Genomic DNA, 23026 nt, shown 5'->3' with positions numbered 1-23026 from the left:
TTCACAAATCACAATGCTTATTTATAAAAGGCTGGGTTCAGTGGGTTGTCCCTGCCCTTAAACATGAATTGATTTGCACTCAAACACACTTTCCACCTCTGATGAACTCTGAGACAATCCCCACCTGTTGGGAGGGAGAGGTAGACAGAGAGGTAGAGGGAGAGAGGGGGAGAGGGGGAGAGAGAGAGGGAGGGAGAGAGAGGGAGGGAGGGAGAGGGAAATGGAGGGCCGCGCCCACAGCAGTGTCGACAGACCAGACCACTCATTACTCACACAGCCAAACAACAAGACTACGTGCCACGTGGCCAACCGGCTGGTCAGCCCTAACACTGAATGAAGTAAGGTCAGGGATTGTCATGGTCCAAGTTTACCATTACAACCAGAAATAATCACTGTCAGAGCAGAGTGGCAGTTATTTGTTTCTGTTTTGCTGACATATTCTCTTTTCTAAATTTCAGGTCAGAGTTGAAGTCCCTCCTTTACATTCCAACCGTTATTAGAGAAGGTGTAGCTCTTTGACCCAAGAAGAGAGGTGTGAACACTCACTTCTAAGCCAAGTTTCAGACAGCCGTGATATGACAGACAGACAGGCAGGCAGACAGACAGACGCAGACGTTATACAGTCCTTTGTTTTCCTTAGTAAAGAAGGTTGTCCGTGGTTTACTGTCTTGAAGGTAGGCACGCATTTAGTGGGGAGAGAGATTCAGACACCTCCAATAGTAGCAAGGAATACAGTTACCATGCAGTTAGCTACTGTAGTCTCAGAGCTTTCATGCAAGAAATAGATTGACAGAGCCAAACTCAATGTCAGCGCAGTGCTGTACTCAACCACCCTTACTTGGCAGATGTAATTTAAATAATTCCGGATCATGTCATATAGCACATTGTGTCATGGCCAATCTCTTCATGACCAAGTCACCGTACTTTCCAGCAAACATACTGAACATAACAATCCAATAGAAAATYTACCAAGAAACTAATTCAACTAGCTTAGTTATTTGACCCTGTGCTCTGTGACAAGGGAGTGTCAGTCAGTCCGTCAGTTCCCCTTAGGGATGCAGCAATCGGAAGTGTCTTGTTTTATGTGGACCTTCCCCGCCCTGCCTTGCCTCCAGCTGTAAATGCGCTGGCTTGTCCCTACCCACCTCCCGCTTCCCCCTCTGAGGATGCCTTGCCTGCTCCCCATTAAATATGCCCCTGGGGAAGATCACCATGAACATGTCAGAAATTCCCCTGTCCTTCCCTCCCTCCCGCCACGTCTCTGGCCCTGGCCCACTTGCTTTGCCCCCAATCTGAAACCACAGCAGCACTAGAGGAGGGAGAGCCTCGCAGCTGCAGCCAGCCACAAGGGACAGGAGTCGGCACACCTCTCCTCTGCCTAGTGCACATTTCTCATCTGGGTTGTTGGCTCAGTTGATCTGTTTGTGTGTGTTTCCATTCATTCCCCGCGTCTCTACCATGTGACCTCTACAGCGATGATTTTGTTTGACCTATCAYCCTGTCACTCGTCAGGGTTGTTCACCTACGCATATTGTGAATAATCGTTCTGAAAATCGATTGAGAATTGATTGTCGAGTATTCAACATACACTGGAGATTTGAAACAACCACACAATAACTACACTATTACACATCTTGTTGCTTTTTAATTTGCCATAGTGGTTTCCAGTTGGCTAAACCTTACCTTTTAATATAGCCCAACTTTATCGAGTCCCTCAGATTTACACCTAATAAAAGAGGCTTAGTAGCACTGGCAGTGTGGCGTGGCACAGTTGGCCATCATCAGTCACACGCTTTCCTCTCAAAACCCCAAAAGTGACAAAGAAGCCTTGCAAGTCATTTTAAGRGGCACCACACGAGCCTGTCATCCTAAAACCACTAAATAAACAGTCTCACGCCAGGCTATAACCAAGTAATTACACATGAATAACATAACAGAGACTGACTGTTGTGTGTGTCAGCACATTCGCTGTGGCAAAGAGTGGCAAAGAATGGCAATATGGATCAGCATCACTATGAGAAAATTGAATATGTCAGAATCATATCTCTCCAGGCGACACTTTGGTTGGCTTAGTTGGCAGCTGTGTAGGCTGAATGTAGGCTTGAAAAGCAATGTCAATGATAATAGGCCTACTAGAAGTGGAGTAGATTGATACAACTTAATTCAACAAGTTGGATGAATATGTTATCTCTAGAATTACACTCTGCAGTCATTGCCTTTTCAGTAATCTTGGTAACCATACAGACCATTGGCAACAGGATTTGTTATGACCACTGAGCTACGATGTAGTTCTGTGAGGTAAAACCTTCCAAAGCATGGGCTTGGGCTCATCATTTAAAAGATACTGTCATGGTGACTTGTAAAAGGAAGTGGGAGAAAGAAAGACTTGAAACAATCAGTTMCAGTTTAAATTTAGCTCCCTCAGGCATTCAGATTACTCCTCATGACAAATGAGTCTTAATGTTCCTGAACATTGGAGTGGACGTGAAAGACTAACATATCTCACCTTCAGCTGTGAAGCTGTCATTATGAGACCCAATACTCCCAATGGGCCCTTACAACTACCACACAGCAGACCCTTGTGTGAGCTAATTTCTTTACTGTCTTTCATTGGCAGTAATCCTAACTTCCTCCTCTCACCCCACTCCAGCTCTCCTTTCCATTTCCACTCGTTTCTGTCTGTAATAATAACAAGTCTGATTAAACATGTTAAAGCTGAGTTGTGGTGGACACTGGTATGTGGTCTGTGACTCAGAGAGAGGGAGAGAACGAGAGGAGGGGGAGAGTGGGAGAACTAGAGAGAAAAAGAGAGGGAGAAAGTGAGAGAGAGAGATAGAGGGGGGAGAGTGGGAGAACTAGCAGAGAAAAAGAGAGGGAGAAAGTGAGAGAGAGAGAAGAGAGAGGAGGGGAGAGTGGGAGAACTAGAGAGTGGGAGAAAGTAGACAAATTGAGAGGGAGGTTGAGTGAGATAGAGGCAGAGAGGAAGAGAGAGAAATGGAAAGAGAAGGAGGGGGAATGCACACATGGAACAGTTTGGATGTTATAAAAGCCTAATGAAAGTCTGCTGTTTGTACCACCGGGTGCCAATTGGGTCAGTGTTGCTTGAGGAGAGGAGTCGTCTTTGACACAGTGAAAATGAATAGGTTTTGACAGACATGGGCTGGTGGTGATGCTGATGATGCACTCAGCCGACCTTGATCCATAGCAGGAGACAGTCATGGGACACTTTCKATGCCTGTGGCATAGGCATTCTCATTCTAAATACCCAGAGGGCATGACATCACAATGACGTCATTTCAATCAGTTTCTAACGCCATTTCAACCATTTTCCCCCAGCTGGTTAGGCACATTAGATTTAGACGCCTGTGAAAGGGTCTTGAAATGGTTTGCAATCAACAGCACACTGGYTTGAGTAAGGCACAGATTGCGCCCGATGTGATGTTTACTTATGCTGAGTTTAATGTACTATACTTATGTGTTTTATATAGACCACTCAGCTCTCACAGGGAGCCTCAGTTCTCCCCATGGCTCCTTCCTTACTGCTCTGCAGCTTGCTGAGATCGCACAGTAACGTCCACAGAATGTGCAGTGTATGTGAAAACCCCTTTTCCAAAAGATTAGTAATGGATTCTGACCATAAACCTGCCAGATTCATATTTCCCCAGAGAGGGCTGGATGGGAGAGTAACTCTACACTAAGTTTGCTATTAACTTCCATGATAGACAGATACACACCAGGGTAACAAGGGGGGAAGGACACACCTAGCTAAGTATTTCCAGATCTTATAAAACCCTTCCCGGTGATACTGGTGTATCAGACCAAGGTTTCCAGTTGTCGTTGCAAGCTGCTGCAGTTGTTGTTGTGTAACTTGTTTAGTGCCTAGCCTCATTCTTTCTCGGTGTTGCTCTTTTAACATTTTGCTACAACATGTCGCTTTTGAATATGCCGCCAGGCCCCTACTAATCAGCCAATGGCTGATTGATTGAATCACTACAACTCTGATTGGTTCCCGGCCCTACGCTGTTCTGTTGCAGTTCTGTGCAACAACATGTTCCTTTTGAATGTCCCCCCTGGCCCTACTGAGCCATCACTAGCAACATGACTTATGTTATGGAGGGGAGAGTATTTTTTAATTTAACCTTTATTTAACTAGGCAAGTCAGTTAAGAACAAATTCTWATTTACAATGACAGCCTAGGAACAGTGTGTTAACTGCCTTGTTCAGAACGACAGATTTTTTATCTTTGTCAGCTCGGGGATTCAATCCAGCAACCTTTCGGTTACTGCCCCAACACTCTAACCACTAGGCTACCTGCCACCCCAAATCCTACTCTGTTCTATGCCTGGTTCAATGAAAAGAGGAAGTAACATGCAGAAACAAGGTCACCAAAAGCAGTGGGTTTTTTAATTATGATTAGTCAGGATTGGAACGATATTATTGGTCATTGTCATTAAACACCTGGGTGAGTGAGTCCACACTGTGGAAAGATGGATAGGATGGAGAGTCCGGATTGGAAGTTGTGTTCGTGTGTGTGTGCGTGCGTGTCTMTGTGTGTGTTAAACAGCTGGGTGAGTGAGTCCACACCATGGAAAGATATGGCAGATGGCGGATGGGAAAAGTAGGTCATTGGCAGATGAAAACACAGCAGCTCGTTGCAGTGTAGTATATTTTCTCATAGGCCTAGCGCAATCAAAAAATGTGATTGTCCTGTGTTTTTATATATATTTCCACACTATGAGGTTGGAATAATAATATGAAATTGTGAATATGATGATAATGGCCTTTTAGTGTAAGAGCTGTTTGAAAAGACAGCTAGTTCTCAGTTTTTCCCTCCCCACTCAGACCACTCCCAGACAGTCGTAGAAAAAATGATTGCTTGAGAAATTACTATTTTTGACTCTTTTAATTGAAAAGAATCCCAGGTACTTTATTATTTGATATTGCGTTAAAACACACACATCTGGATTGGATTTTCATTGTCTAACAATTGTGGTATATACTGCAAATATTTTGTCACAGTACTTTAAGGCTTCAGTTTGGATATACTTTTAAATACCAGATCAAAGCTGAGAGGTTTGTGGAAGATTCTACTCTAGTGTGCACAGCCTGGCATCAGAGCAATACGAAACATACTTAATGTATTTCAGAGCTCCTCCAAGACGTATGACACCTACTAATGGTCTAGTTACTTTAGACTGAAACAAAAGTAGGGAGATTGGTCGGGCGTAATCCGCGACCGTCCAGCAATTTAAAGATTGTGTGTTTGAGTCACGTCGGGAACAACTGTGTCATTTTAGCTAACCCTTCCCCTAACCTTTATTCTAAACTTTACCCAATTCACCTAAACTACAACTTAAATTCACCTTACCGTTGTTGTTTTAGTTCCCCAAACCMTTCACGTAATGTTTRCTAACCTTTGTTGTTAGTTCCCCAAACCGCCAACGTAAATTCTTCCCGTAATTCTACTTTGTTGTTACACGCAACAATCAACCTGGTCTCAGAGAAAGACGTATAATACTATATGTCCGCCCAGACGTGTGATAACTTCCGTCATCCAATTCGTATGCTACTGTCCGACCAGGTAAAATGTATGATACCGTACGTCCTCTAATTTGTATGATATTGTACGACCGCTATTCCATTCATAATCTAACCCGACATAACGTAACATACTGTATSATACTAAATTGAGTTTCACAGATTTACTTACAGAATAATACAAAACTGGACAGAAAGGCATTGCTCCATGGGTTGTTTAGGTACTGCCTGGTTGTCAGTGAGGCCTGTGATAATGAGGTCCCAATGGGTCCTTACTAACATCCATTGTGTTTAAAACAGTGTGGTGCAGAAATATAGGTKAATTGGAAACTTTGCTACTTGGCAGAACAATTGGAGGCATTTACATGAACTCAAGTACAGGTAGATTGAATGTGTAGCGGGGGTTTCCAGAAAGCTATGCCTATTGGGAGAACGCATGGCAAGCCAAAGCAGACGTATTAGAATGGTTTGTCACAGCATAATGATATTACTCTCATTAACATCTGCTAACCATGTGTATGTGACAAATACAATTTGATTTGATGACACACAGTATAATCACTATATATAGTACATACTACTGTGTTGTCCTCCTCTTTCAAGGTATTAAAAGCACGACAAGTAAGAGGGTCAAATTAGCTTGACATCAAGTGAATATCCTAGTTAAATCTCAGAACAGCAATAGAAATGTTATTGCCATGTGTAATGGGAGAAATTAGTGTGTTTGTCTGACCAGTGTGTGGTGTGTGTGTTATCTCCTGTCCAGGACCTGTGTGGAGCCTCCACCTGTGACACCCTGGGCATGGCTGACGTGGGCACCATGTGTGACCCCAAGAGAAGCTGCTCCGTGATAGAAGATGACGGTCTGCCCTCCGCCTTCACCACMGCTCACGAGCTTGGTGAGTGCTCTGTTACATCACCTTAGTCCGTCCTCCAGGGTCGSAATTGAATGTTCAGTTTACTTCCTGAATTGACTGAGTCGACTCAATGGGGTGAACCCGTTCACCCAAACCTGCTGCCCTCTCCAAACCCCCCTGGCACCGTCATTGAGAACCCAAAGTTGCTGTTTTGTCAGTGTGACAAGAATAGTTACTAAAAATGACCCAGATTTCCACTTTTTAGTTTGAACAACATCAGAGCTGATATAAAGGAAGACCGATATCCATGCAGATTCTCATTGTATTTTTATGTGAATGTAAAGCTGTAAAAACTGTCAAACAAAGACGAAACTCCTTTCACAATACCTGAGCAACCATAAAATCATTTTGTAAATTTCCAGTGTTTAGTGACTGACAGAAACAACAAGTCAGTTGACGGCAAGGCATATGACCTATGACCTAAGTAAATCCAGTAAGTCATTTATTGAACAACAAAGACGAATGAGACAGTGGACAGCAATGTCTCCCTCCTTCCTCTTCCTGCTACAGGCCACGTGTTCAACATGCCGCATGACAATGTGAAGGCGTGCGAGGAGACGTTTGGGAAGCTGAAGGACAACCACATGATGTCCCCTACCCTGATCCAGATCAACAGGACCAGCCCCTGGTCCCCCTGCAGCGCAGCCATCATCACTGACTTCCTGGACAGCGGACATGGTGAGTCAGCAGAKCCTCTGACCTCTAACCCCTGACGCACACACATAGGCATGTACGCACAGCACATACTTGACCCTTTACTAAGGTGTGGTAGTGGTAAAGAGATATGTGGGTAACCCTTGAGTGCTGTCGGTAAATAAGTGGGCAAACCCTTATGCAATAAGTGGGCAAACCCTTAACCCATTTATCTTGCGTAATATGTGGGAAAACCCTACAAGGTTGGTAAACTGCCTGGACAGTGGAAATGGTGAGTCATCGTGACTCTTACCTTCTGACCCCTAACCCCTGACCCTTGTTGTGTAGAACAAGAGGAAGGAATGAGGGCGAGTGTTTGATAAAGTGGTGTGAGTGAGACTCAGCTGAACTCAGTCTCACTGTGGTGCTTCAGGCCCCCCTTATAACACACTCATTGGTTGACAACACACGGTACAAACATCTTGTGTTGTGTTGGCACCAGGACTGCTGATGGCTGATCACATTAAGAGAACACATGCCCATCCTAACGTGCTGCTGAGCACATAATCACAGAGCCTGTTTTGTTCCTGTTGTGTCCCTGCCACAAACAGAGTCACACAGTCTAGCCTGTTATCTGTTGCCACTGGGTCAGTAACTAAGGGGCTAGGAAGCCTGCGGTTGTCAAGGAGCAGGCTGACTTACTTCGCAAAGCAGACATTTGTCTCTTGGTTTTTCTCAATTCCGCCTGATAAGATCAAATAGATAAGATGGTAGTTATTGTCCCTGAAAGGGAAATGTGTTTTAGACATTTATATTGCTTAACATAATGATTATGAGTCTTCAAATAGTCCAATAATATAATAACCTCTCAGCCATGAATATGACCTGACGGGTTAACACCAGCTATAGTTGTCTCCGTCGTAAAGACAAATCATGTATCAGATGAACTCTAAATGGGACGTGTYCACAGACCAGACAGGCTACACTCATTGTAACGTTGGAGGCACTCACACAATGTTACATTACAGACAATGAGAGAGAGAGAGAACTCTCTCTGCAGACATCCTAATCCTACTCTCTTGAATATGGAGCGTGTGCCAAGCAGGGCAAACCACAAGGTCTGGACCCAGATCAGTGACAAACTGTTATTTCAAGTCCTGCTATCCTGACCATCTGTCCCAAATTATAGGGGCTGTTATACGAAGAACCACCACAGTGGTTTGGGCAGCTAGGTGTAGTCCTCAGTGCTACCCACATAGGTTAAAATAGAATAGAAGGAAAAATGCTCTGTTCGTTCAATTCTGTTTTCATGCCCGTTACATGACATTTGTCCTCAGGACAGAGAAAAGTAGACAAAGTAGCACCAGCACGCACGCAAGTTAGGAGTGCCTTGAGACATTAGGAGTGTGTGTCTCTTTGTTAACAGCAGCTGGTGCATGTTCTCTAATGTTAAGGAAGTCTCCATTTTTTGCCCGCCTGAGTTAGAATACTTTATGGTAAGCTGCAGACCATACTATTTACCAAGAGAGTTTTCATCTATATTTTTAGTAGCAGTCTATTTACCACCACAAACCGATGCTGGCACTAAGACTCCACTCAACAACCTGTATAGGGCCATATTCAAACAAGAAAATGTACACCCAGAAGTGGCGCTTCTCGTGGCCGGTGYTTTTAATGCAAGGAAACTGAAATCAGTTTACCTAATTTTTACCAGCATGTCACCTGTGCAATTAGAGGCCACAAAATTCTAGATCACCTTTACTCGACACACAGAAACGTATACAAGGCTCTCCCTCGCCCTCCCTGATTTCTGCTTATAAGCAAAAAACTCAAACAGGAAGAACCAATACGGAAGTGGTCCAATGAAGCGGATGATACACAGCAGGACAGTTTCGCTAGCACAGACTGGAATATATTCCGGTATTCATCCAATAACATTGAGGAGTTTACCACATCAGTCACCGGCTTCATTAATAGGTGCATCAATGACGTCCCCCCCACCGTACGTACATATCCCAACCAGAAACCATGGATTACAGGCATGCCATGGATTCGTGTGCGACCGCACTGAGCTAAAGGCTAGAGCTGCCTTTTTCAAGGAGTGGGACATTATCCGGACACTTAGAAGAAATCCCTCTTCAACCTTTGACGAGCCATCAAACAGGAAAAGCATCAATACAAGACTAAAATCGAATCCTACTACGCAGGCTCTGACGCACGTCGGATTTAGCAGGGCTTGAAAACTATCACGGATTACAAAGGGAAAACCAGCCGCGAACTGTCCCGTGACACAAGCCTACCAGATGAGCTAAATGCCTTCTATGCTCGCTTCAAGGCAAACAACACTGAACCATGCATGAGAGCACCAGCTGTCTCCGTAGCCAATATGAGTAATTCCTTTAAACAGATTAACATTCATAAAGCCGGATTACCAGGATGCGTACTCAGAGCATGGGCTGACTAGCTGGCAAGTGTCTTCACTGACATTTTCAAACTCTCCCTGACCAAGTCTGTAATACCTACATATTTCATGCAGACCACCATATTCCCTGTGCCCAAGAACGCCAAGGTAACCTGTCTAATTGACTATCGCCCCGTAGCACTCACATCTGTAGCCATGAAATGCATGGCTCACATCAACACCATCATCCGAGACACCCTGGACCCACTTTGCACACCGCCCCAACAGATTCACAGATGATTCAATCTCTATTGCACTCCACACTGCCTTCTCCCACCTGGACAAGAGGAACACCTATGTGCGAATGTTGTTCATAGACTAAAACACCATGGTGCCCTCCAAGCTCATCACTAAGCTCAGGACCCTGGGACTGAACACCTCCCTCTGCAACTTGATCCTGGACTTCCTGACAGGGCGCCCGCAGGTGATGAGGGTAGGCAACAGCAAAACCGCCACGCTGACCCTCAACACATGGGCTCCTCAGGGGTGCTTAGTCACCTCCTGTACTCCCTGTTCACCCATGACTGCATGGCCATGCATGACTTCAACACCATCATTAAGTTTACTGATGATGACGACACAACGGTGGTAGCCCTGATCACCGAAGATGATGAGACAGCCTATAAGGAGGAGGTCAGTGACCTGGAAGTGTGGTGTCAGGAGAACCTGTCCTCTCCTTGCCTAGTTAAATAAAGGTTAAATTAAAAAAAAATAAACGTCAGCAAGACAAACGAGCTGATCGTGGACTACAGGAAACGGAGGGCCGAGCACGCCCCCATCCACATCGACGGGGATGTAGTGGAGCAGGTCAAGACCTTCAAGGACCTCTATACCAGGCGGTGGAGAAAGGTCCTAAAAGTTGTCAAAGACCCCAGCAGACACTGGGACACATGTTGGACAATAGAACCCAAATTCCTACAATCAGTAGGTCTAGGCAGTGTTGTAGTACTGGAGACCGTGACCGGTCTTGAGACCACATTTTTAGTGTCTCGGTCTTGCCTCGCCAGAGACATTTGTACTCAGTCAGCCAAGACCAGCGGAGTAAAAAACTCACAATTATCAGCTTCCATTTAATAAGCGCATACAACCGCTTCACCAGGCCAAACATATACACTCCTTTCGTGAAACATTAATACCTGCAGTCTTTATATCTATTATAGACATGTTTGCGCAGTGGCGAACCTATTGGACCTAGGCATTCATTGTGTGACAGGTTGGTGATGCTGAATAGACAGCAACGGTAATACCAGCGCACCTATGTACGTAGGAGAGTGCACTTTTTGTAAAACAGATGATCCCCAGGTGAAGAAGAAAAAAAAACGTATGGATAGCGGGGGGCTATTTAAGCCAGTGGTGTAGTGGGGATATTTAAGCAATAAGACACGAGGGGGTGCGGTATATTGCCAATATACCACGGCCAAGGGCTGTTCTTAGGCATGACTCAACAGCCCTTAGCCGTGGTATATTGGCCATATATCACAAACCCCCGAGGTGCCTTATTGCTTTTATAAACTGGTTACCAATGTAATTAGAGCAGTAAAAATACATGTTTTTGTCATACCCGTGGTATATGGCCTGATATACCAAGGCTGTCAGGGCTCGAACCATCCAGTTTTTAAATGCAGGTATATGCCGTATACACACACATCCCCAGTTTTGTGTAACAAAGTAGTGTAGTGGAGCTATACAATATCAAGTATGTAGTACAATAGTGAAATCCTGCACAAAGTAGCCTACACAATTGCAAAACACGTGAAATATATTCACATGCACACTGCTCACATAGCCTAGTTTCAGCAGAATATCATCTGCAGGCAGGCAGCAAGAACGCGCAGCTCTTAACTGGTTTTGGTATGGAGCAGCTCACAGAATGTCATCCATAGCTGGTAGGTAGGAAAGACGTTTCAACTTATGATATCTACCAATAAATGCTAACTAAGGCAACAATGGGTATGCAAACCAGGTTTTGAAAAATMTTAGTCTGAAGTCTTGGTTAGTAGGCTATTTGTGATTTCYGTCATRATGTGCTGTTTGTATCAGGGGCATAGGCATGAGTGGGCCTGGTTGGACACAGGCCCAACCACTGGGGCCCTGCCAGGCCCAKCCAATCAGATTGAGCAAAAAAACTAAAACATCACAGTTCCACTCACCAGATGATGATCATTTGAAACAACCCTTCCCTGCAGTCAATGACCAAAAGCGCCTTCTTTGGCCTCATAGGTGGAATGATATTAATATTTTTTCTAATTTTGTAATTAGTGAAGATTATAAACATAAAAATAATCGAACATCAAGTGTTTCTATGTCAAACACGTTTGTTATATTTCAGTGTTCTGTGATGTAAATAAACTGTAATATTGGGATGCGAACAACAATTTGAATACATTTTAGTTCTATATCTGACATGGTGCAGGTGTCTTTTTTTAAAAGTCCATAACCATGTGTGAGGTGTATACTTTTTTTAAATGTATTTTTTTTTTAAGACTACTAAGAATCACTCTGAGTGACCCTGATTTAGCCCACTGCAGTTAAAGGTTAACTTCTTGTTAAAAGTTATTCTTGAAAAGGGAGAAGCTAACAAATTAGCAACAACATCCTCTTCGATAACACCTGTTGCAGCCGCTGCAAACTAGCCAACAACAAAAGATAGCTAGCTAGACCCTGGGAAAACTACTGCTCGCTATTGCACAGTGATCTGTTGGCCTTTGATAAGGCAGAAGTTTCCATACGTATTTTTGGTAAAAACTGTCCCACCCATTACAATTCAAAATGTGATTGGTTTATTCCYATGTCACTCCCAAATTTTGCCCTAATACAGTTGAATGGCATGTGCCTTCTATCCAGCTTCTCATGGCCTAGCTAATGGCTGAATTAGCTAGGTAGATTTAACTCGCCAGAGATTAAATCTGAACTGAAGAGATTAAATCAGAACATGATTGAAAATAATAATATAATTGTAATTATTGRTGTTTTTATTATATTATAAATCCTTAGCCCTCTGAAGGCTTAGAAGGTCCTCATTGTTCCCCGCTGTGTTTGGGTTAGTAATAATTGCCCTCAGCATGCATTTGTTTACCKTTCTGAATGTCTATAGAATCCATATGTTCTTCTGKAATATGCAGKAATACTGGACYAAGAATTACAATCATGGTCTTGAATGGGACACGCTTTTTTCTGTTCTCGGTATTGAATTGGTCTCGAACCAGCTTGTCCCTCTCCCGGTGTCAACTCGGTCTCGACCTCCCTCCGGTGTTGGTCTTGACTCAGACTCGATTTGCTCCGGTCTTGGCCTTGAATTTGTCTCGCTTTAGGTGGTCTCTTACACAACACTGGGCATAGGCTACATAAAAAAAACATAAAAAAATCAATGAGTCTGATGCAACAGATCAGAAAATGTTGATGCACTATTAGTCTGTGTCTTCACATTATAAGCGCAACAATGTGCACAAGACAGTAGGCTGCGCGTGAATGTTCGTTTCATAATGAAATTAGCATGAAAATACCATTGTCAAAGTGACAGATGTGAAAATATCCTTTAGAAATTTTGAAAGTTGCTCTTGCTCAGTTGTGCACCGAAGCCTCACACTCCTCTTTCTATTCTGGTTAGAGCCAGTTTGCGCTGTTCTGTGAAGGAAGTAGTACACAGCGTTGTACGAGATCTTCAGTTTCTTGGCAATTTCTCGAATGAAATAGCCTTCATTTCTCAGAACAAGAATAGACTGACGAGTTTCTGGCCATATTGAGCCTGTAATCGAACCCACACATGCTGATGCTCCAGATACTCATCTAGTCTAAAGAAGGCCCATTTTATTGCTTCTTTAATCAGCACAACAGTTTTCAGCTGTGCTAACATAATTGCAGAAAGGTTTTCTAATGATTAATTAGCCTTTTAAAATGATAAACTTGGATTAGCTAACAAAACGTGCCATTGGGAGACAGGAGTGATTTTTGCAGATTTGAGCACTAAATGCATCAGGGAATTGCATGCACATAGGCCTATAGGCTTATGCATCCACTGTATGATATTCATATTTAAAAAATAAAATATAAAAGGAAGAGATGCTTAGGCCTAGCCCCAGAGAGAGAGATACAGATATGCCAGTGGCATGCTACGACACCGACATTCATTTATTTATCCTTGTCAGATTGGCTACTGCGTCTGCTATACAGATATAGACATAGGAGGCTAATTCGTAAATGTTTTATRATCCTAATCTTTTTTTAACTAAAATAAGCATTGTATGTTAGATTATAGGAGAATCTTTGGTAGGCCTAAAATGTTCTTCCTCAAGTTCTACTGTCATAGACAGTTGGAGTGCCAGTGCACACTGCCTTCATATCATAGGCCTGCAGTAGCATTTAATAGGTTAATAGTTCACACCACACCAAACTGTCAAAAAAAGTTTCTAAACTTAAGGTAATGTAATGTCATAAGTCATGTTATTGCTAAAGGGAAAATACAAGCAGGATATTATATGACAGCAAATACAACATTGCATTTGGAACATCATTTGGCCAAAGAAAATGGCTGAAGAGAATGAAACAAAACAAAACAACAAAACTTGCAAACTGGTTTAAACCTTCACCAAAGTTTTGAACAGGCTATATTGCAGGATTTATCAAGAAAGGCTAGTGCCTACTTTATAACCTTTGTTTAACACTTTTTTGGTTACTACATGATTCCATATTACATGATACTACATTATTGCATAGTTTTGATGTCTTCACTATTATTTTACAATGTAGAAAATAGTAAAAAAATAAAGAAAAAGCCTTGAATGAGTAGGTGTGTCCAAACTTTTGAATGGTACTGTATATTTTTATATTATTTAAAAATCTTTCTCTCTGCATTGTTGGGAAGGTCCTGTAAGTAAGCCTTTCACTGTTAGTATGCCCCTTTTGTTTACGAAGCATGTGACAAATAACATTAGATTTGAGTGTATTGAGAAGTTAGGAGTGTCTCACTGAGTGCTAAGTCACAGACTGTCCAACGCTTCCAATTCAGTCTGGCCTTTTGATGTTGTTTAACACAGGCCTATCAAACCCTAATTATTATTAGACTTTTCCTAGAAACAGCTAGGCCCTCTGCTCTGTGCTTCTTCTTCTTATCTTAACTCCACTCTGCAGGGCTTTTGTCACTCAGGTGTGCACATTTTGGGGAATATTCAGAGGTGGAAAGTTTCCGTGGGAATTAACGGGAATATATGGGAATTAATGGAAATATATGCACATTKATAMTAATACCATTTAAATGTAGATGTTTTTTGCATTGGATATATTTACCATATCACATGGAGACAGAAACATAAACCTTTTACCTTATCATAAGTAGACATAATTGCAAATGATAAATCCTTCCAATTGAAATAAAAAAAAACTATTTAGTTACGAATTGAACTTTAATTAAATTAGTTGACTCTTCACGTGGGATGATTTCACTGAACAACAAAAGAAAGGGATTATTGAATGATCCCCAATGATTCATCGCATTTCCCAAAAATGTTTTCAACATACATCTGTAAAATGATAGTCTAGAAACAAAAACTTTGGTTGTCTTCCTCTCAGGCTTCCATGTCTTCTCCCTGGACCTCCTCAATGTCCACCTCTTGAACATCAGACTCTGAGGCCTCATCTTCACTGTCACTTTCCAACTMTGTTGAGGATGGCTCATTGTCAGGCTCAAAAAGCCWKAAATTWGCCTGGATGGCCACCAATTRTTCAACCCTTGTATTGGTRAGCCTGTTGCGTGCTTTGGTGTGTGTGTTCCCAAACAAGAACCAGTTGCGCTCTGAGGRGACTGATGTTGGTGGGATTTGGAGGATGATGGAGGCCACAGGGGAAAGAGCCTCAGATCCACAAAGTCCCTTCCACCAGGTGGCTGATGAGATATGTTGTAACAATTGCCATATTGCATCTCCATCCCAAAGCRCTTGCTTGGAAGTGTACTTCGCCAGACTGCCAAGAACCTTGCCTTTATCCAGGCCAAGGTGGCGAGWCACGGTAGTGATGACACCATAGGCCTTGTTGATCTCTGCACCAGACAGGATGCTTTAGCCAGCATACTTGGGGTCCAACATGTACACTGTGGCGTGTATGGGATTCAGGCAGAAGTCTTCACGCTTTTTGATGTATTTCAGAACAGCAGTGTCCTCTGCCTGGAGCAACAGTGAAGTGGGCAGGGCAGTATGGATTTCTTATCTTACATCTGCAAGCAGAGTCTGAACATCAGACAAGGTGGCATTGTCTTTCTCAATCTGTGCAATGGCTACTGCTATAGGTTTCAGGAGTTTCAGGCTGCTTACCACTCTCTCCCAAAATACATCATCCAGGAGGATCCTCTTGATGGGGCTGTCCATATCGACAGACTGTGATATGGCCATTTCTTGGAGAGAKTCCTTCCCCTCCAGGAGACTGTCAAACATGATGCCAACACCACCCCAATGGGTGTTGCTGGGAAGCTTTAATGTGGTGCTCTTATACTTCCACTTTGCTTGGTGAGGTAGATTGATGCTATAATTTGATGACCCTTCACATATACCTAATTATTTCCTTGGTTCTCTTGTAGAGTGTATCCATTGTTTTCAGTGCCATGATGACCTTGAGGAGCAGATTCAATACATGAGCAGCACAGCAAATAGGTATGATGTGAGGGTAGGACTCCTCCTCTTTAGACCAAGCAGCCTTCATGTTCGCAGCATTGTCTGTCACCAGTGCAAATACCTCCTGTGGTCCAAGGTCATTGATGACTGCCTTCAGCTCATCTGCTATGTAGAGACCGGTGTGTCTGTTGTACCTTGTGTCTGTGCTCTTGTAGAATACTGGTTGAGGGGTGGAGATGATGTAGTTAATTATTCCTTGCCCACGAACATTCGACCACCCATCAGAGATGATTGCAATACAGTTTGCTTTTTCTATGATTTGCTTGACCTTCACTTGAACTCTGTTGAAGTCAGCAAATGAGTGGATAAAGCATGTCTGTTGGAGGGGTGTATGCTGGGCAAAAAACATTCAGAAATCTCTTCCAATACACATTGCTTGTGAGTATCAGAGGTGAACCAGTTGCATACACAGCTCGAGCAAGACATTCATCAGCATTTCTCTGACTACATTCCTCCATTGAGTCAAAAAAACTTCTGATTCCAGGAAGACCATGAGCTGTTGCTATCGATAAGGTGTCTGATTCATCATTTCCACCTCGAATAGAAGTAGAGGGACTTTTGTCAGAGGTTGCTTGTTGTGAGCGCTGAGGGAACTTTATGCACTTCGCCAGATGATGCTGCATCTTTGTTGCATTCTTCACATATGATTTGGCACAGTATTTGCAAATGTACACAGCTTTTCCTTCTACATTAGCTGCAGTGAAATGTCTCCACACATCAGATAGTGTCTGTGGATTTTCCTGTAAAGATTAGAAAAAAATGAGTAAAAAAAACAACAAATACAATTCCATGTACACATGGGAATAGTGTAAGCAGTTAGATTAAACAACTGATTTGTAAGATAAATGTTTATAAATGGAATGTATGGAAACAGGTGAATTAACAACTGTCACGTTCCTGACCTGTTTTCGTTGTTAGTTTTGTATGTGTTAGTTGGTCAGGACGTGAGTTTGGGTGGGCAGTAATGTTTTCTGTTTCTATGTTGTTAATGGGTACCTAATATGGTTCTCAATTAGAGGCAGGTGGTTTTCATTCCTCTGATTGAGAATCATATTAAGGTAGGTGTTGTCACATTGTTTGTCGTGGGTGGTTGTCTTCCGTGTCTGTGTTTGTTTGCACCATACGGGACTGTTTCGTTCGTTCATCATTTTATGTAGTCATTTTTCTGTTCGTGGTTGGCTTCTTCGTGTTATAGTAGTTCGTATGGTCAGGTTTGTCTACATTCGTTTTGTTGTTTTGTTTTTTTGGTGTATAGTGTTTCGTTTTCGTGTTTTTCCTTTCTTCTAATAAAAGAAGATGTATTTTGCACACGCTGCGCCTTGGTCATCTCTCTCTCCTATAGATGATCGGTACAGAATTACCCACAATGAAACAGAAAACATAGACTGCCCACCCAAACTCACGTCCTGACCAACTAACACATACAAAAACTAACAGAAAACAGGTCAGGAACGTGACACACACTCCTCAGTTAGCAGGCTCAAGACAAGCTAAAACCCACCATGGTTAGCAAAAATTAACTAGCAGAAATTGTTAACAAGTTAGAAAAATATTTAAACACACTTTGCTGTAAAGCTACTATTTCACGCGAAAATAAGATTCCGACCCTTTGCAACCCTAGCCTTAGGTCAATTAATTAGCATGTATCTGTTTGTGTGTGTGTGTGTGTGTSTCTSTYTATYTSTSTGRGRGRYCARATGTGTGTGRYRYTSTSTGTGRMRMTGTGTGTGTGTGTGATCGTTACTCTACTCAGCAGGGCAGAGGCAGACATTAGGCAGACACTAGGCAGACGCCTATGGAACAGCACACTAATGGGTTAAACTAGACTTGGCCGAGTCAAGAGATGTTTTAGGAGGTAGACGTACCACCTCCTGTGTGCGTGTGTGTGTGTGTGTGTGTGTGTGTGTGTGTGTGTGTGTGTTTTTGGTTGGGGTTGGTCTTTAACAGCTAAGTGTAATGAACCATCAGCAGTTTCTGAAGCGCCGTCTTCAAAGGGGTCGACGTCACAGGGTCACAACTGGGTGACTGGCTGAGAGGCTGTGCACTTGTTTAATCTGCACACACGTGCACACACGCAGAGATACACACGTACCCACTCACACAAACATTCGAAAATCCTAATCCTCACATGCAAAGTGTTTCACTACAGAAAAATTAAAAAAAGAGAAAGGATGCAAAAAGACAGAGCAGTTAAACACTTGAATTGAAGGCACTTGAAATACAGTAAGCTCAGCCTTACTAAGAGTTGMAGTAAAAAACCTGTTGGTGTAGCTGAGTAACTCATGGCCTGTATTTCTCTCTCTCTCTGTTCACTAGGTGAGTGTCTGCTGGATCAGCCCCTGAAGCCTCTGGCCCTGCCTGAAGTCCTCCCTGGATCCTCCTACAGCCTGGACCGGCAGTGTGAGCTGGCCTTCGGAGATGGCTCCAAGCCTTGCCCCTTCATGCAGCCGCCCTGTGGTCGGCTCTGGTGTACAGGGATGTCCCGGGGCCAGCTGGTGTGTCAGACACGTCACTTCCCCTGGGCTGATGGAACCGCCTGTGGGGATGGAAAGTTGTGTATGAGGGGCGTCTGCATGGATAAGATGGATATACACAAGACTAAGGTAAGGCTGTGAGATATGCGCATGCACGCACATGCAGGTGGGCAGGCAGGCAGGCAGGCACGCACGCACGCACACACACACACACACTCGTCCAAAACTCGTCAACACACTTCATACACTTCAAGCTTTCAAGCAATTCTCACACCAGTGTGAGATATGTCATGTCAGTAGAGATGTGAATCCCCTACCACTGTGGTATGAATGACGCAAGCCCCATGTTGTCAAACATACTTATTTAGGCCTTTTACTCATGCTGGAGCATTGGCCATGTTGTCATATCTCTTATAAGAACCATGTAATAACACTTTAATAACTGTTATAGACGTATAATAACCTGTTATAACCTCACCCCAGGTGGACGGGCGGTGGGGGAGGTGGGGTTCGTTTGGCTCCTGCTCCCGTACGTGTGGCGGGGGTGTCCAACTGGCCAAGAGGGAGTGTAACAACCCAGTGCCCTCCAACGGGGGCAAATACTGCCAAGGGGTCCGGGTCAAGTACCGCTCCTGTAGCCTGAACCCCTGCTCTGACACAGGTAAGAGTCGGCCCAACACCTGTATTTAATTACTTAATCCTCTCCATTCCCTTTGGGACATATTGTAAGGTCAATGAGCTCACTCCACTTCTTCCGGACCATGGCAACATGTTGTACCTTGCTCCATGAGAGGTTGATCCCTGCCAGGTCATCTCTCAAAACCTACCACTACTTTACTCTATTACTTGATTACATTTCATTTTACTGGGACAGCACACATTAATCAACATGGCTGTATGGTTGGTCCTCACCTCTAACCTCTGACCTCTCTCTCCCTGGTCTTAGGGAAAAGCTACCGCGAGGAGCAGTGTGAGGCGTTTAACGGGTTCAGCCTCAACACCAACCGMCTTACCCCCTCTGTGGTCTGGGTCCCCAAGTACTCCGGGGTCTCCCCCAAGGACAAGTGCAAGCTCATTTGCAGGGCCAACGGCACCGGATACTTRTATGTCCTTGCACCCAAGGTTAGTTAGCAGCCACCTTCCTATTCTATTTTGTTTTACTATATTCTATATCCTCAAACCTAAGGTTAGCAACGGGCACATTTGAAACCTTGAAGACATGGTACATGTGTGCTAGAAGCAGCATTGTTAACCGCTGCACGTTAGAGGTCTTCTCGGGATCTCGAAATTGAGATCCGAATGGAATTGGATCCATTAAATTCCCATCCGACACCGACAGGACCAGGTCATTTTTGCTTGAGCACGCATGAAAGTGCCTGGTCTGTGTGTAAATGTAAGCAATAGTTCCTCACTGTGTTTGAAAAATCTTTCCGACACTCTCCTTCTCGATAGGCGTAAGTAACCACTGCGCCTTGGTGTGAAATAGCAACGTATTGCTGATCTCATATCTCCAGTGGAAACATCATAAAATATGCTACCTGAACACTTCCCCCTTGGGAGGGCCCAGTTGAAACAATGTAGCATGTCCGCTACGGCGAGAGATCAAGCCAGTCAGAGAAAGAGGCAGACCGGCAGAGGAGAGAGATTCATGCTTTTGACTGAACCAACTGCCATGTGTAGCAAATGTGATTTATGGGGAATATTTATTTTCATCAGGATATTTTAGTCTTCAAATACAGTTTTGGATCTGGTCGGTATTTCACATATTGTCAGACAGATGCGAAATCTGTGGCGACCGAGCGTGATCCAACCAGGGATCCAAGGGTCAACTACAGAATATCTGACCTGTTCGAATATCGTGTCGGATCTCGGGTAATCGGGCTAGGGTATATCCGTGAAGACCTCTACTAAACATGTCCAGACCACCTGAGACGTGTTTTTGTCCAGAATTACTGAAGCATAATGTTTTGACTGGTATTTCAGATGTTACAGTACAGTATCAGTAGTAAAGGCATGAAAAGAACAATGGCAGGCAGTCAAGCCTTATGAGATGATGTGACGTATTCCTGGAGCCACAGACAGCACCTCGCTGCACAACCCCCAACACACACACGTACGTGCAGATGAACTGACCTAAAAGAGCAACGTCTAAGAAGAAAGGAATGAGCAGGGAATGTAGAGAGAGAGAAGGAGGGCATGGAGACATGGCTTATCTTGTTCAGATAGAGTGGTGTGGAGTGAGACAGAGCAGGAGCCCCAGTCACGGCATGGAGTTGCGGGTTCCACAGTCCACAAACTCCACTTCACATTGCCGTCACACTATCAGGCTTTCAGAGCAGGGGCAGATATGCAGAGAGACATGAAGGGGTAAGAGCTCTTACTGGTCAATACTGGAACAGAGTTTCTGAGAACAAGTATGTTTATTTAACCCTCCTGTTGTGTTCGTTTCATGCRAATTAATTCTGTGTTCCCAGTCCAAAATGACCGCCCCATTATGGCTGATTATAAATCCATAAAAATCCATATACTATCACCTAATGTTCAATARCGTTAGATCTTTTTATCAACTTAAGTTCTTGTGAACATTACAAGTTTTGAACTTCTATTTTCTGTTTATGGCCTGTAGGCCTCATTGACCTGAGCTCATACAACTTGTTTTTGAGTAAAACAAGCATAATGTATGGATTATTTTGACTACAACAAATACTCAGATGAAACATACGGTGCTATTTATAACAGACGACTTTGTGTCAAAGTTTAACAAGGACTCTCTCCTCCTCACCAGTGTCATGATCAAAGACATGATCAAGAGCCTCACATACAGTATATCGTTTGGTCATTGTGCTGCCACAGAATGAATTGTGAGCAAGGCCTCAAAAAGGCTTTATATACCAGAGCTGCGAGAAAAGTTCTATATATTATTGAAACAATGTTGCGAATGTTTGTGAGAATGCCAACAGGTGTGGTTCCCGTGGGGGAAAGGTTCTATTGGGGAAAAGTTCCCGTTGGGGTTGCCATGGAAGCCAAGAAGGGGAGTGAGGCGTGTGTGTGTGTGTGCTCAAACACACATGCATGTGGGGGTCTGGGAGAGGAAGTGTGTCCATCTGATGAATGGGCATCTGCCTGAACTCAATTTTATACACTAATTGTAGTCTCACCCATTCATTTATAATGATCGGTCATTTTTGACCGGGAACACCACAMGTGTACAAAAGTTAAATAAAACACCCAAAGTTTTATGAAAATCATCAAAATGTATTTTGTGTGTTCAGATGCCCTGTGTGGACAAAGTCATGGAACCTTATGACAACAAGATTCAATTAACTATATATTTTCAGAGAGAAAACTTGTAAATCGGTCCAATTCGATCGGAACACATCAGGAGGGTTAAAAAATTGGGACTTCAATTAGGTCCCAGTTTTGACCGGGTCATGGGAAAAAGACAGTTGAGTTCAGTTGAGGCAGTACTCACAGACACCATGTTGAGTTATCAGCTACATATTTCACCATGGCCCCGACTTTGCCGACACAGACTGCTGAGCATACTGACCTGGTCGACTGCTTCCACTCCAGACAGGCTGATCATGCGTTTGTAGGGTCATGTTCAGGGTGTGAGAACCAACTATAAGGCTGTATGTAAACTACATATTTTGCTCAGTCTAAGCGTGTCTAAAACGATCACAGTAGGACAGAACAGAGGGGTATCCCACAAAACAAGCTACATCTACTTAAGGTTTGCTAAAGCTAACCAGCTTCATTTAGCGTCACTTTCCAGCTCGGGCTTCATCCATCCTATGACAGTGGATATTGCTCGTCCGCCTGCCGCTAACTCTAGCAGGTGTTTAACTGCACTTGCATGTTGCACCTGGCTAGTCGAACAACAAACTCTTCATTGAGACAACGCTGAAATATCAATCCATGTGCGWATCAGTGCCACATTTTCATTTGTGCCGAAATCAAAATGATTTTTTGATGGTGTGAAATAGGCTTTTTATTTTTTATTACTTATTGTTAATGCCGTCTTTTGTGTGCTTTGGTGTGCTTATTTATCGACGCACAAACATATTTTTTCCCCCCACTCCTATCGATATTTTTTTATTTCTTTATTAAATCATACAAAAGGGTTACGTCGRGGTGACGTTTTAAATTAATTGTGTTCTTACGAAATGTGTAATGTGATATTTMAACATTACTGGGMMMTTTTTAACACACAAAAAAACATTTGAATAATGCAGTATTTAATCAGTCGTCTTCCTCAAATGAAGGAGATGATGACGCAATCTTTGCAACAGGGACGGAATCTGATTGCGTTMGTCCTCAACTCGCGGCTCAGTCATTTCACTC

General features: G+C 43.3%; 1 protein-coding gene across 1 annotated transcript in view; it reads left to right on the top strand.

Annotated features, from left to right (window-relative positions):
- Window positions 1-23026, top strand: part of adamts15a (ADAM metallopeptidase with thrombospondin type 1 motif, 15a) — a 29076-nt gene that overhangs the window by 1996 nt on the left and 4054 nt on the right. The window contains exons 2-6 of the mRNA XM_023968533.2: window positions 6305-6437; window positions 6966-7133; window positions 18525-18811; window positions 19166-19343; window positions 19629-19804. Of these exons, the coding sequence (XP_023824301.1) occupies window positions 6305-6437; window positions 6966-7133; window positions 18525-18811; window positions 19166-19343; window positions 19629-19804 (942 nt within the window). The remainder of the gene's footprint in view (window positions 1-6304; window positions 6438-6965; window positions 7134-18524; window positions 18812-19165; window positions 19344-19628; window positions 19805-23026) is intronic.

Source organism: Salvelinus sp. IW2-2015, linkage group LG23 (assembly GCF_002910315.2).
Source record: "Salvelinus sp. IW2-2015 linkage group LG23, ASM291031v2, whole genome shotgun sequence".
In the NCBI taxonomy this organism is placed as follows: Eukaryota; Metazoa; Chordata; class Actinopteri; order Salmoniformes; family Salmonidae; genus Salvelinus; species Salvelinus sp. IW2-2015.
The sequence above is the reverse complement of the archived record's forward strand: the minus strand, read 5'-3'. Positions and strand labels throughout refer to the sequence as shown.